We start from the raw sequence: 16651 nt of genomic DNA, 5'->3' as shown, positions 1-16651 counted from the left end.
CAGCAGGAGGAACGATGTTGCCCCTTGCTGGTGAGGCAAGTTAATGGTTCAAACTGTATTAAACTTGCTCCGATTCATAGATTGGCTGCAGGCATGAAAAGTGCGTACTGTAATAACATTGTGGCCCTCTGCTGGTCAAAGGTAATGTGATCCTTTTTACAGTGGTTAATACACTGGCTTGGGAAGTATGAGATGTATTTTAATGATTAAACATGGGCATGTAAAATATTGATTTGTGTATATAATCTGCCAGTGGGTTTGATCTAGTTAATACAGCATATTTTAATGATTAAACATGAGCGTGTGCACACTCTGTATATTTTCTTTTTTTTCTCTTTAATTCTTTTGATCTCAGTGCATATTTATTCTGTTGTGACAGTTTTTCAAGTATCCTCTTCTTTCCTTGTCTGCTTGGTTGGATTGTGGTTTAGTGGTTATCTGTTCTTACAGTCTACCAACCTGACAGCCATTCTGAAAGATTCTCAAGAATTCTTTTGAAAATGACAGTAGTATTTTATGTATAGGCTAGTATTCTATAATACTTATACCATCATATTCTAAATTTTAAAAAAATCTTCAATTACAATGCAACGGCAAGCCAATGGTTCTGTACAATGCTATAAAAAATTGGCAGGATAGTGGTAACATTTTTTATTAAACCATTTCAATACTAGTGTTCTCCTATATTAGGCCCACTGTAAAATATTTCTTCCAGATGCACTGTGTTATCACTGCTGTTAATGTGGGAATCGTTTGCTTTTTAGGTCCATACACCGTCACCATCATGAAGTTATATCAGTAGTATTTTTCAACCTTTTTTTTTCTGCCGGGGTAACGCAGACTCCCAGAACATCAACTTAAAATGACAATAAGCCACTACTCTCCTCATAATCAATAGTTAGCATTAAATTGATATTTAATCTGTTAGAGCATGCCTCAGCAAGACATACATATACATTGTCGGCATGATTAATCTGAATGCAGCCATGGATTCTCAATCTAAAAACAGTGCCATGAAAATATGTGTCTGGGCTTTGCAAAGATGAAAGCGCCATGATCAGCAGTGACTAATACTACAGAGATTGACACTGATAACACCGAGATGAACTGTATCCACTGGCTGCAAACAAGACAGTGCAGCGAAGCCAGACAGCAGGGATCTAGAAAGGTGCACCCATTGAGAATCATTGCAGGAGCTCCAATTACAAGAGAATCATTGTGATTTTCATTTGTTCAAATTTTATTTTTTACAAAGTTTTATAACAGGAAAATAACTTATGTTGTAAACCCTCTCATTTCTATAGTATTTGTCTGAGTAACTTTTAACACTAGAAAGGGTACAATCAAGGTTCTTGGTCCATAACCCAGACTAGCTCTAGTTCTGAATTTATTGCTGGACAGTCTGCAAGTATAGAGCAGTTGGCTGATCTATTGAGAATAGTGGCAAAAGACACTCCAGGCATATAACTATTCTCTACATAAGCAGCTAAGAAAGGATGTTTTGTCAAGTGAATTCTGTATTTAATGAACTAGTGACAACACAATCAGACAGCTTAAATGTACAGTCCAGTAAACAGTCTATACAACATTGCATATAGCTCTCATCTACATAGCATAGTTTCCAATTCTGTTTTGTATTACATTCTTGAAACTTGTGTTTATAAAGTTTGATCTCAGCATGGTTAATAGCAATATTTTCTCTTCTCAAGATAATATTCTTCAGGTTAGTACCCCACAGGGGCTTTGTGCATCTGAGTCTAAGTGTAAGAAAGTGAGACAAAATGGATTATCTCACTTTATAAACCTGTGCCAGCTACCATGTAATAAAATTCATAAAAACAGCACGAGACTCATTACATAATGTTAACAGTAGCAATCAAAATCAGACACATTATTACTGGAGGAAATCATCTTCCTTTGGTAAATATTATAATGTCACCTCTGTAATCCTTCAATTCAAATTGGATTTAAGATATTTCTCCAGCATGGAGAGCCTATATCTCCTGTTAAACATTGTAATACGCTAGACTTGTGGCACATGTTCTCTGTCACTGCAGCTGATTATGTTTCCCCTGGTGTATGCATTATGCTGTGTTTACAGTGCTTTCTGGTGCTTTTACTATTTACAGGGTATTTTCTTTGCTGTTTCTCCATGACTATCTTGTCTGATTAACAAGCTGTTATCTGAGTAGATAACTTCATAACATTTCCATACATGGGTATAGTTAAGGTAAGCAAAATTATAAATGATGCATGTGTGACATCTCCAGTTCAGATTTCACTTCCACATTTTGGTTAAACAAAATTGCCTTTACCTGTTAGTTTAATCTTATGAATAAATATCATGTCGTATGTAAGTAGGAAATGTTTACAAAACAAAGTCACTGTAAATATCAATTCAGATACCGATGGGGGAAGAGGGAGGGAAATCAATAAATATTTTAAAGACTTGGTAACTAAAGTCTAACATCTTTTAGATTTACTACACTTTTCTCCACGTTTTCCTAATCTTGCTTGATATCTGCCCTGCCCACTGCTGTATTGGCATAATGTAGCTGATAGCTGTCCTTTTCAATGGCAATATTTAACTGAATAGATCAGACTGCTGCTTCAGCCCACCTATGCCATTCTGTAAAAATAGTTACTTATTTCAAAAACAACATTGTTTCCCTAGATGAAGAAAAGGGGAAAGAAGATGTTATAACTAGCCCCCATCTGAAAAGCTTTGATTTATATTATATCTATATTTGTTTAGTTTCTATATATATTTTTTAAATATAATTTTCCAGTACAATATTCATTTGCTCCATGAATGCAGAATATCTGAGTTTGATTAATGAAATTATCTGTATATTGTTTAGGATGGGTAAGAAGGTGAAAAAAGAAGCAGAGCCTCCTCCAAAGGATGTGGTAAGAATAACTCAGAAGAAAAAAAAATCCTTATTCAAATCTGTCTAGAATCTCTGTACGGGTAGAAACAGCAGTGAGTGCTTCTAGAATCTGCACAGGTAGAAACAGCAGTGAGTGCTTCTAGAATCTGCACGGGTAGAAACAGCAGTGAGTGCTTCTAGAATCTCTGCAGGGGTAGAAACAGCAGTGAGTGCTTCTAGAATCTCTGCACGGGTAGAAACAGCAATGAGTGCTTCTAGAATCTCTGCAGGGGTAGAAACAGCAGTGAGTGCTTCTAGAATCTCTGCAGGGGTAGAAACTGCAGTGAGTACTTCTAGAATCTCTGCAGGGGTAGAAACAGCAGTGAGTGCTTCTAGAATCTCTGCAGGGGTAGAAACTGCAGTGAGTACTTCTAGAATCTCTGCAGGGGTAGAAACAGCAGTGAGTGCTTCTAGAATCTGCACGGGTAGAAACAGCAGTGAGTGCTTCTAGAATCTCTGCAGGGGTAGAAATACGCCAAAAGGAATTTACCAAAGGAAGATGATTTCCTCCAGTAATAATGTGTCTGATTTTAGTCAAAGCATGTGAAGCTATGTACAAATTTGCTGAAAAGGGTTGGTATTAATATATAACACACAATCTGATACAATGCCTGCTGCACTTAATCATCCCAGCATCATTACTTTGTCTGATCTTTTTGCACGATACTTATTACAGTATGTGGTTGAATCCACATGCAAATCAAATAATGGGAGAACAAGACCTTTTAGCTTAAAGAGCAGCCTGATTTGGTAAAAATGTATCAAACAAAGTGGACAACCTGAGCACCGTGGCCAGCAGCACTGCAAGGTCACACACCAATTGTATGTGTGTGATTAAAAACATCCCAACATTCTATATTAAGGCTGTCAAAATGTTAATATCATTTATTATGTGCAATTTTTATAATAATTCCAAATGTTTGGTGAGGATTTGCCAGCTATTACAATAGCAATGAGCATGATGTAATTTATGAATGTAAGAATAACAGAAGATAAAAGTGTCTTTCAGAATCTGAATACTAAATAGGAACAGTGCACTAGTCTTTCAATGTATGTCGGTAGATGTATTTATTTATTAACAAATTCCAAGTTCAACCTTTACTTAAATATTGGTAGAAAGAAAGAAAGCTTGGGGAGTTTAAAGAATATGTTTGCAAGTGAAATGAAACAGAAAATAAAGAAGAAGTTTCAAAATAGATTACAAAATAAATAAGACACTATAAAAAAAAAATGCTGTGGGATAATGTGGGTGTAATCTTTCTTTTTGCCTTTCTAAAGGTGATGAAAACAAAACAACCCTCGTTGAACTTGGGGCTGTGGAGCCGTTGTCCAAGCTGATATCGAATGAAGACAAAGCAGTGCGCATAAATGCAGTCATGGCATTGGGAGTCATGGCTTCCCACAGTCAGCATAAACTACATACATTACATAGAAAAAGAATGCAGGACAGCGTAGCACAAAGGAATAAAGTATGCGAAAGAAAGGAGATAAGTTGTGCATGTAAGCTGTACTGTGTTTTTAATGTATAGTAATAAAAATGGAAATACAAAAATAGTTAATATCTCTTATTCAATAAATAAATAGTTAATATCTCTTATTCAATAAAGTATATCTTTTAGTGTCTTGTAGTGTCTTGTTCAAATTCAGCGCTAAAAGGTTTTTTTTTGTTTTGTTTTGTTTTTGTTTTTATAATTTAGCTTTTCATACACAAAATAAAAATATAACCATTATAAAATTATAACCAATGGTATATATGTGATGATGGACTCTATTCATATTGATAATTATTTTTAAGCACTGTTTTTTATTCATAAAATGCAATTTGTCATTCATTAAATTATTCTAGACCTAATACTACAGTAATAGTAAACACTACTAGCAACTTGCTACAGTATTTGTTTATATGTATAAACACTGTAGATATTAGAAATAAAGTTATTGTATTCATGCTTTTATGTATAGAATGTATTTATGGTCAATAAACAAATGTTATTCTTCTTTTTGTAGATGCTGTTAAGAAGCTGTTGAAAAAGCTGGATGTTATACCATCCATTTTAGCAAGACTTGCACCAGCCAGTATGTTTCTCTTGACATTAGCAGAATCATTTTCCTTTGTGTCTTGTTTTAATGTGGCTCCCCAGGGACAGCTTTCATATACAGTATTTGAAGTGCCAGGGAAGTGATCAAAGAAACAAAAAAGTGCAGTAATACTAGTGTGTTTGTTTTCACAAAATAATTACATGAATATATCCTCCTTATAATTGCATCAACAGCAACAAGGTAGTTAAAAATGCATTATAAGTTATTGTATGTTTGTATCCTCTCACAGAAGACACACTTATCCATGAATATGCAAGTCTGTGTTTGGCCTACCTGTCTGTTGAATACACAAGCAAAGTTCAAATATTTGAACTAAATGGATTAGATACTCTTATCAGCCTTCTTTCAAGCCCTGATCCTGATGTCAAGAAGAACTCCCTTAAGTGCATTTATCAATTTGTTCAGGTTGCATTTCATTTTATCCATTCAAATTTGATGTAGGCAAACATTATACATTTAATTGAAAATATGCAATTTATATAAATGCACATGCAGCTATTTTTCTAAATTGTTTACAGTTTCACTGATCTTTTGTATAAGTACAACAGCCTAGGGTCAGTAAGGCAAGTGGGTGAGCCCAAATAGAAAGCCCTAGTCCTATTGTGCAGCCACTGAGTGAAGAGAGGAACAATCTTATTTGAAGTAGCATTCAGTTGTAAAAACTAAATCTTAGGTTTTTAAATGTCTTGCTTTCTGCTCAGTACTGGAGCAGCTCTTCAGTTCTAATTCCCTAGAGAAAGTAACATAGCGCTAGATCTTCCAATGTGTCTTTATAAAACTAATAGCCAGCACCATTTGTTTTGCTGGCAATACACTGCTGTGCACTAGATGGTGCTGCTGCTGACACTTTGGCTGAACTGGCCTATATTACATACAACTGTTGCAGGAAGTTGCTGTAGAACTGGAGAGCAACTCCTGAACTCATAAAAAGGGTAAGGGAACAGTAAAAAGAACACAGTTCATGTACAGGAACTTTGATTGAATTCTGCCATAGAATAGGGTAATAAAGAAGTTGTGGGTGAGTGGCCTCTACTTTGTTTTTATCCTTTTTGATAACTGTGTTTGTACATTACAGGATTTCCCAAGCCATGCTGCTATTCAGGAGCTGAATGGAATTCCCCCCTTGCTTGAACTGCTCAAGTCTGAATATCCTGTTATCCAGCAGCTAGCGCTGAAAACTTTAGCAACAATTACCCGCGATGCAGAAACCAGAGTGGCACTCAGAGAGAACCAGGGATTTGAACAGCTCATTGAAATTCTGGGGAACAATGTAAACAATACAGAGATTTATTATGCATAAAATTAGTTACAAAACTACTATATGAAGTAAATACAAATACAAATGAGTCATTTGATTGAAAGCATTTTGACTCATTTCCTCCAGTCTGATTTATATTATTTATATATATATATATATATATATATATATATATATATATATATATATATATATATATGTTGTTTGCTTTCATAACTATAAGCAAACGCGTTAATGCATTCCTTGTTGCAAGTGGCAGCAGAACAACAACTGTTTGGCTCACAGAGGAGGGTAGCTTGGGTCCGTACAGCTATTTAAACAAACTTGGGTAGCTTGGGTCCGTACAGCTATTTAAACAAACTCTCTTTCTTTTTTAGCAAAGAGCACAGAAGGCTACTATATATGGAGGAATATTGAGAACATATATTTTTTTCTGTAAAATAGAGCCTTCTGAGATACTGCAGGTGTCTGTGTCAGCTTCCCTGGATTTCTAAATGGTTCACATGCAATTTTAAAATACATTTGATAATAATCGTACAATTAACGCGCCCACCTTAACTAAGATTATATGAGATAGAAAGATGTCAGCATTTTCCCTGTGATTGCATTAGCAATTTATTTGGCATTAATTAGCTCACTTGTTTTGCTTCCCACCAGGAATTGAATGACCTGCATGTAGAAACACTTGTGGTGGTATCACATTGCATGGAAGACATGGACACAGTGCAGCGGATTCAGCAGACTGGGGGTTTAAACAAACTTCTCCAATTAGCTGAAACATCTACCCTTCCAGAGGTCCAAATGAATGCTGCTAAAGCCATAACTAACACAGCACAGAGCAGTATGTCATTGGAATTAAATAGTTATGGCAGCTCAGCGGTCTGTGTTTCAGAGTATTGCATTCAATATTATATGTTGCCTCTGTTTGTAGAGAGCAGTAAAATTCTACCACCTAGAATGAAGTAAAAGTAAAATGAATTGGAGCAACAGACAGAACTGGTGGCTTCTCATATTTTGATATTGGAACAGGGGGAGATTGAGTTGTATGCTGTGGCTGGAAATGTAGGATTAGTCAGCAGAAAAAAGCAGATGTTAATAGTCACAAGTTAGTTATAGTAGATGTTCCAAGTGGGCAATATAGTTTGTCTCACCCAGTAAGCCTCTTATAATATGTATGAAGCACACTAAGCTTGAATCCCCAATAATTAAGTACAGCATGTTTACTAAAGTTTTGCTGAAATTTTATATCATCACCACTTTGTTTTTCCCTTTAAAAAAATTCAAATAAATGTTTTGTGAATTTAGACAGTTTGAAGCTCTTCCATCAATACCCAGCTGATGTCACAAAGTGCTGGGTTTGCCTTTGAAATGAACTTTTATGAATGTGAAATGTCTTCATGTGTGCACTAAAAGCTGTTTTTACATCTCTTTGAAAGATGAAAACAGGAAAATTCTGCATGAACAAGAAGTTGAGAAAACCCTGGCAACCCTTTTGAGAGTGAACTACGAGGGACTCAGAACAGCGGCCTGCCAGGCTATAGCCATTATGTGTGAGAACTTGGCAAGCAAGGATGAATTCAGGAAGCTTGGTAAGTGAAATAAAACAGTAAAGCACGACAAAGAACTGTAAGGACTGGCCTTTAACAGTATACCTTTAACAGTATACTTTAAAGCTCAAAGAATATGATATAATATAATAATAATTTATCTGTAGTTTACAAATGATTTGCCTTTGACTGTTTCTCATTTTTAATGATTTCAATAACAAAAATAATTCTTATTACTACTGTAACTAACTGGGCAGACACATTAGGGAGCTGCAGGACTACTGGTTTTATAACTGGTTTGATATATGTACTGCTTTTTCATTTAACAGCATGCTCTTTTTATAAAGCCATGGTTTCTTGGTCACTTTCTTTCTGCTTTGTCTTCAGCACAGACAGTATAAGGGTCACTTTTTCTGTGAAGGTAATATTTTCTGAATGTTGTTTTACAGCAGGAATTCAGCCCATTGTTCAGTTGCTAAACAGTGAACATGCAGAAGTGAAGAAGGCTGCAGCCTTGGCATTATCAAATCTGACGAGTGCAAATCACCTTAACGTTAAGTATGTTTCAGTATGCAAAACTCTAAGCAGAAGTTAAATAATGGGTCTTTTGTTTCAGTGTGATTTGAAATTTGATTTGTTGAGTCTACTTTGAGGATTCAGATAACAGTGGAAACAATGTATGTGGCATTTTAATTGACAGAAGCAGAAATGATGTGCCTTTTCTTTTGAGCAAGCAGTTTAACTTAGCAGCATTTTAAAGATTGATTTAAATGGTGTAATGATCTTAAACAGATTCTTTGGCATGACAATATATTAAAAGCATGTTTAACAACGTGTAATCCAGTAATGTAATATATTGTACTTGCAATGAAACCTACTTAAAGAGTACTTAAAGATACTATCAGCTTGTCTGTGAAAAATAGTCATAAGTTGCCCTCTGCTGGACAGATAAAGGTATAATATTTCCTATTAAAATGGAAACCACAGTATGTCATTCTTATGGAGTGTTTGTACAGCACACACTTCGCCCTGATTGAGGTAACATATTTGAAAAAGGTTGTAATCCAGCATTTGAATGAACCTGTATGTAAACTGATTAACGACCATGTATAATATGATGAAAATGCTGCTTTGTATTGCTAGGAAACTGGTCAAACAATACATATTATAAATGCTTAGCTGTCACACGCATGGCTGTATTTATAAAAAGTTAAAAAGAACAATTAGCAGTAAATCTGATTCTAACACAATCTACTACATTTGTAAAGAAATACTTCCAAGAGTATAAAAACGTTCTGTATATATTTTTTTGTGTATCTTTTAACAGTGCCGTTATTGAAGCCGAAGGCGTTGAAGCTTTAGTACAACTGCTGACTGATAAAATGGTTGGAGCTGTGGCACATGCTGCTGATGTGCTCACAAACATGTGCACCCAGGAAGCTTTGCGCTCCAGTATCCTGGCTCAGGGGGCCATGCAGGCTCTGACAGAAGCACTGTGCTCCACCAACAGTCTTGTATTAAGCAAAGTGGTGCTGGCAGTGGCAGCATTAGCTTGTGATTCAGATACAAGAACTGATGTGCTCACAAACATGTGCACCCAGGAAGCTTTGCGCTCCAGTATCTGAAATCTAACTACAGAGCACATTGTTATCTAATTATACATGTTTATCTCACAACTATGATTGTTTTAATGTTACTAGACAAATCAGGGGGCCATGCAGGCTCTGACAGAAGCACTGTGCTCCACCAACAGTCTTGTATTAAGCAAAGTGGTGCTGGCAGTGGCAGCATTAGCTTGTGATTCAGATACAAGAACAGAGGTAAGACATTTATTGTTATTCGCTTGTTAATTTAAAAATTTTACAATGGGTTTTTAAAATGCTTACAATGTTCACAGGCTTGTTGTGAAGGAAATGCGTGGACCGGTAGAAAAAGATAGACTTCATGAATTTTTCTGGGAACTTCATGTCAGTGAGCTCAAATTTCAATTGCAATCCAATGTTATCCCAATTGGACAAATTAAGAAAGGAACCTTCTACCATAGAGCTTTGCTATTTAAGGTAATTTCTGTGTTATTAGGTTTAAATATGCCACACGTCATATTGGCAGTGACAAAGACTAGACAAGGTATTGTAATTGCATTTGTTTACATGTTTCACAATAGACAATGTATTAAATGTATTTCTTCTGTGTCCTGTAGGCTCTAGCAGACAGAATTGGCATCAATTCCAGTCTGGTTCCAGGAGAGTATAACAGAAAAAAATGCTTACAATGTTCACAGGCTTGTTGTGAAGGAAATGCGTGGACCGGTAGAAAAAGATAGACTTCATGAATTTTTCTGGGAACTTCATGTCAGTGAGCTCAAATTTCAATTGCAATCCAATGTCATCCCAATTGGACAAATTAAGAAAGGAACCTTCTACCATAGAGCTTTGGCATGGAATGAGGTCTTGTTAGCTGATGAGGTTCCGAAGGCTCCAGGAAAACTCTTTCCCCCCAAGGCATATGCAGTAGATCTCATGCACAGCCCTGGACACTTCATGAAAAAAAACAGCCCTGAGGCCATTCAGTATCAATGCATATAATGAATTTCCTAAAACAATACATGTATACCTTAAGTAATTCTTCTAACCATTTTGCCAAAAATGTATAACCATGACAGAATTGCATATGCATAAAAGATGTGGCCAACATAATTGATACAGTACCTAGAAAAGAGTATTTGTGGATTTCTGATACCTTCCTGTATAATTAATATAGTGTAATAAAGTATTGGCTATTTAAAAAGCAGTAACTTTTTCAGTAATTTTGGTAGTGCTGTGCTTTGTTTCAGTACCCAACAAGAAAAGGAGTTGATCCATTTTATTGGACTAACTAAACAATAGTGAATCAATAATTAATGTCCAACAAGAAACAAAACGATTAATTAGTTATGATGAAACTTTCTAAGGACCTTTTTTAGAAATTTGTGTTTTTAAGTGTGCCATAATACGACCGTGTATGTCTGTCTGACCACCACACTTACATACTTACATTTATCCAAAGACATTCTTCTACACAAGTTATTAAGCGTATCAGAGTCTAGGGATATGGAGGCGCCCTGTCTGTCTGATCGTCTGTCCATACCTCACACTTACATTTTTAAATATAGCTACAGAATTGCTTTTTCAATTGTGATAAAACGTTATATATTGGTTATAAAACGTTATATATCGGTATAAGAATTTATCATCCACATTTTAAATAGGCTTTGTACAATATCATATGTATAATAAATACATATAATTGTCCCAAAATAGAATCCAGCCATCTGGAATGTCTTTGTGTCGGATAGTGTGCATAAGATGATTTGTATCGGACAGTCAGGGTGTTCTATAATACAAGCTGATTTCCACCCCACTCAGTCTTATATGAGCCGGAGGGGTGACAATCATAACATTTCCACCAGGCAGAATTAAAAGTGCTTTTAAATAACTCCAGCAGTAGAATATAAAATATCCAGCAGAAGACAGGCAAGGACATGCGTAAATAAGGGTTAAAGTACATCAGGTTTTCAATGAAAACAGTAACTCACTTTGTTTTTAATGAAATGTTTACATGTTGTTTTTAGTTACACGCGGTTGCGAGCTAGTGGAAGAGAACTGAACACAAACTAACACATTGCTTTAACTGACGTATCAAGACTGTTTACACACCTGGAAAATCTATAAATTCTGCAAATGAATTGCATTTTTGGAAAGTTAATGTGTCAGCAATTACTCAGGCTGTTTTGTTTTTCTTTCTTATCTGCAGTTTTTTTTCTGTTTTGCCAATAAATTAGGTACATGAACTTGTTACGCAAAACTAGCTCAGTAAATATGTTTCAATATTGACTTCCAAATCAAATTTTACATGCGCTATAGGTCCATTTCCATTCACTTTTAAAGTTCTCACTTTTAACTGATTAATTTGATAAAATGTAATTTATAAAAGCTGAATGTCCCTTAAAATTCAATTCCAGACACAATTAGTGCGATTATAGTGGTGCCATTTTTCAGTGTTTTACTTAAAAATGTAATCTTTTGATTATCTGGCAGTATTAACATTGCTTCTACTTTTTTATTTTTATTTAGCATAATCTGTAAATACAGTATGCTATCAAACCCAGGCATGCTTTAGTATATGCTCATTGTCTCCCTTATGAGAAACATACCCTTGCAATGGTAATGTATAGGTAGAAAACATTGATAAAGAAATCCTTTAGCACAAGTTCTTAAGTATCTGATTCTGGAGGCATATGGAGTCATCACGTCAGCCCGTCTGTATATCACAGTTGTATCTAAACATATGTAGAAATACGTGATCTAGTTTTTATATGATGTGCTAGTGATTCATGAGTTTACAGTAATTGCGAAGGATGTGTATCTCATAGATACTTGTCATAATGTTCGAATTATAATTCTTTTTAGTTGTAGTGCAGTTTGATGTTTTTTGAAAGCACTAAATGGGACAATGTGCAAGTTGTTTTTTGGGGGATTTTTTGCTGGCATGGTCAATTGCAGGGTTTTTTTTTTTTTTTCTTTAGAAAAGACGGGGAAAAAATGGACTGCATTGGAGCCAAAGCTTAGTAAATCAAGCGGGAAGTTTCACCCCTTCCATCCAGCAGCACTTTGAAGTAAGACTTTGAACACAGCATTGCAGGGCTGGCTACAAACAGAAGACAGACTGCAAACAGTGTCGACACAGCCAGGTTAAACAAATCAGGAAATGACGGCTATGTTTTCAGCTAAACGGATTGGAACCAATCGTGCATTCTGATGGACATATAACTGAATCTAAGGTCCAAACATCTGTGTAAATGAAGATAAAAGAAAGGGAAAGGATTCTTGGAAATCAATAAAAAAGGAAAATTATGTTTTTTTTTTTTTTCTTATCAGTTTTAGCTTACACTTTAACTGAAGTACCAACAGACCATAACATTATTTATTATAAGGCTTTTCTCTAAAAAAATTAATAAAAATGCTGTATGGGAATGGGTTGGGAATGCATTAGACTGCTAGATACCGAGCAAAATAATAAACCGAACCAGGTAACTACAGCCTGACTTCTATTATATGTAAACTTATGGAAACTATAATAAGATCCAAAATAGAAAATTACCTATATGATAACAGTATCCTGGGAGACAGTCAGCATGGTTTTAGGAAAGGGAGATCGTGTCTAACTAACCTGCTTGACTTTTTTGAGGATGCAACATCAACAATGGATAATTGCAAAGCATGTGACATGGTTTGTTTAGATTTCCAGAAAACGTTTGACAAAGTCCCACATAAAAGATAAATTCTCAAACTGAATGCAGTAGGGATTCAAGGAAATGCATGCACATGGATTAGGGAGTCATTAGCATGTAGAAAACAGAAAGCACTGATTAGAGGAGAAACCTCAAAATGGATCAAGGTAACCAGTGGAGTACCACAGGGATCAGTATTAGGTCCTCTGCTATTCCTAATCTCCACTAATGACTTGGATTCTGGGTGAGCAAACTTGTTAAATTTGCAGATGACAAAAATAGGAGGAGTGGTAAACACCATTGCAGCCTCAAAGATCAATCAAAATGATCTAGACAGCATTCAGAACTGCACAGACACATGACAATAAAAATGTCCATTATAAATACCATATGGGCAGGGCCGGGTTTGCAATGGCGCCAGTGGCTCCACGGCGCCTGGCCCACAATCGGAAGGGGCACACAACGAGCTAAATATGTTTAAGTGTACACATCACGATACATTTCAATATAAAAAGTGTGTTTATATTGTAACAATCTCGGGAGGGCTGGCATCCCATTTAATATCCTAGGAGGACCTCTGTGATGGACAGGTGGCTGGAGCACTGATTGGGTAAGAGGTGAAGGCTACCGAGAGGTTGAGTGTTTTGAACTCGAGAGTGATTTGAAAGTACGTAGTGTGTTGTTTTGGATGTAGAAGTATAGTGTTATGAATGTGACCAGAGTGTTTTGAAAGTGACTAGTAGAGTGTTTTGAACGTACACTAAAATAAAATCCCCATAGTGTTTGTTTGTGTGAGTGTTTTGAGCATAATACTACACTGGCTTATTGCCTGTGCACGCACAGTTGCAGGCATGGGTGAGAGGCAGTGCCAGAGCGTAAGTGTAGACTCTATGCCATAGAGGAACAACTAATGACTATGAAAATGAAGAAAAAACATTTAAGCTGCACTCAAAAATGTGATGTGTCAAAGACAACTTCTGTGTTGATCTCCTGTCTCCTACAATGGTTCCACAAATGGGGGCCCACAAATCTGGTGTGTCGCCATGCAGGCACACAAAAGGTTAATCTAGCCCTGTATATGGGAGATACTGAAATTGAAGAAGGAATCTATGAAAAAGATCTAGGCGTTTATGTTGATGCAGAAATGTCTTCACCTAGAGTAGACAATGTAGGAAAGCTATATAAATGGCCAACAAAATGCTTGGCTATATAGTGAAAAGTGTTGAATTTAAATCAAGGGAAGTAATGTTAAAACTTTACAATGCATTACTAAGACATCATCTAGAATATTGTGTTCACTTCTGGTCACCTCGCTACAAAAAGGATACTGCTGCTCTAAAAAGAGTGCAAAGAAGAGCGACCAGAATTATTCCTGATTTAAAAGGCATGAAAAAAGAAACAAGGACCAGGGGTCACAAATGGATATTAGATAAAGGGGCTTTCAGAAAAGAAAATAGGAGGCACTTTTTTTTTTTAAAGAGAATTGTGGGAGTCTGGAACCAACTCCCCAGTAATGTTGTTGAAGCTGACACCCTGGGATCCTTCAAGAAACTGCTTGATGAGATTCTGGGATCAATAAGTTACTACCAACCAAATGAGCAAGATGGGCTGAATGGCCTCCTCTCGTTTGTAACCTTTCTTATGTTCTTATGTTCTTATTCTAAGAAACATAACTAAAAATGCAGTGTATGCAACATTAATATAGCATTTAGAAATTTCTTTTTTTTGTCACTAACATATTTTGTATAAAATATTTTCTTAACTCTCTCCCTCCAAGCATCAAAACTGAAAAAGGAAATAAAGTCTTAAATATGTAATGTAATCAACAAATAACAGCTTATTCCCCCTAGCGGAACCTACGATAAGGGTCTTGTATTATTAAAATAAAAACTTAGCAATTCTCTTATGCATAAAATATACAAATAGCAACCAAATGAATGTGGTTCATTATTAAGCATTAACACTGCTGCCATACATTGTTCAAACATTAAAGATTGAAGTTGCTGCTGTACAATAGGGAGCAATTATTTCTGTAAGGTCCCTGTAGTTTCCCCTGTTAAGTGAATCTGGCGTTTCATCGTGACCACATTATGCTAGTTCCTGAAGAGCTAGATATGCTGTGACGGTTTATAGATTTGTACCCGGATATTTAAAAAAAGATAAATAAGCCATACTTTGTTCATGTGAGCGAACTACCAGTCACTGAAAAGTTAACACAGGTCCAGCAAGACAGTTATGAACTACAACCCTGGTCAGCCAGTCCACTCTGACGCACCAACCACTCTGAAATGACCTGTTCTTGATAGAATTTTCCATTTTTGATAGTAGCCTCCCTTCAGATTTTATACAAAGTTTTTCTGTGTAATCTAGCATGGCAAACAGAGTCTTCATCAGCCAATCAACAATATTGTCCTCCATTCCACCTTTAAAATGCCTGCACAAGACAAGCCCCAAGGGCTAACAAGACAATAACATAGCTGGGTTTAAATATATTGTGGGTTTGTTTAATTTTCCTACCTTTATGACGGAATTATTTTTTTTCTGGTCACTTTTTGTAAAATCTCCTTCAGAAAACTGGATGCAATTTCCATTAGTCAACACCTCACTCATAATGGTGCACCCTCGGTAAAGTGCTTCAGAAGGGGCAGGAGGGGCACCTCCAATTAAAATAAGGGATCACACTACATCATCTGCCATTGCTAGTACTGTGGTTAAAAGCAAATGATGTTTATAACAGAGGCTTGGCTCTGAAGGAAAAAAAAAAACTCTCTGGGCTCTAGAATTACTGTTGATATAGGAATGTTGACTCTAGGGTTTAGGTTATAATGTAATTTGTTTCTTAAATTTTAGACAATGATTGCATTTTGTTTAATTTTTTTTGCACTTTGAAATTTTGAGGAGGCATTGCCTCTCTTGCCTCCAGTAAGGACTCCCCACTGGTTCAAAACTAATACTTTATTAAACTTCAAAATCAGCATGCAATACCTAAAAGGTGTTTTGTGCATAATTACCAATTGCAGAGACAACAGGGTGTGCATCTTCATTTATTTCTCTTGTCTAACAAAAGACTTCTAAATAAACCTTTTCATACCTAACCTATGCTTACATCATTCCTCCTCTATAATATCATTGCTACTGTATCAATGTACTGTAGACAATCTTCTGTATACTGATTCTGTATATTTTACTACAAGTAACTCATTTGCAATTCGCTAATCATACATAATCAGATATGCACATTGTTTTAATACACTCCACCATCTGTTTTGCCATGATACAGAACTTTACCTTTAGTTATTGTTTTTTAATGCTTTATCATTGATTATAATGCATCTTTAATGAATTCTAATACATTCCAGCTGTTTTCTTTTTGTAAATAATGGGCTCATTTCATGGTTCACAGACAACCTTCATTTGACCCGACTTGTCATCCATGAAGACTATGCTTTAAGCGATCACCAGGAGATGGTTTCAATCAACCTTTTTACTGACAAAACAAGAGAATGAAACAACCACACAGGCCCACAGCCTAGACTGACGAGATAAT

General features: G+C 35.9%; 1 protein-coding gene across 1 annotated transcript; it reads left to right on the top strand.

Annotated features, from left to right (window-relative positions):
* Positions 1 to 3448: 3448 nt before the first annotated feature.
* On the top strand, positions 3449 to 10695 carry LOC121307685 (armadillo repeat-containing protein 3-like). The gene is made up of 12 exons (XM_041239926.1): positions 3449 to 3503; positions 4209 to 4334; positions 4938 to 5006; positions 5260 to 5435; positions 6106 to 6300; positions 6946 to 7129; positions 7725 to 7877; positions 8285 to 8393; positions 9163 to 9452; positions 9711 to 9895; positions 10036 to 10093; positions 10272 to 10695. Exons 1-12 carry the CDS (start codon positions 3449 to 3451, stop codon positions 10418 to 10420), a joined length of 1749 nt encoding a protein of 582 aa, XP_041095860.1. The 3' UTR covers positions 10421 to 10695.
* Positions 10696 to 16651: the final 5956 nt, after the last annotated feature.

Source organism: Polyodon spathula, chromosome 3, assembly GCF_017654505.1.
Source record: "Polyodon spathula isolate WHYD16114869_AA chromosome 3, ASM1765450v1, whole genome shotgun sequence".
Lineage (NCBI taxonomy): Eukaryota > Metazoa > Chordata > Actinopteri > Acipenseriformes > Polyodontidae > Polyodon > Polyodon spathula.
Note: the sequence above shows the minus strand (reverse complement) of the source record. Positions and strands in the feature narration are given on the sequence as shown.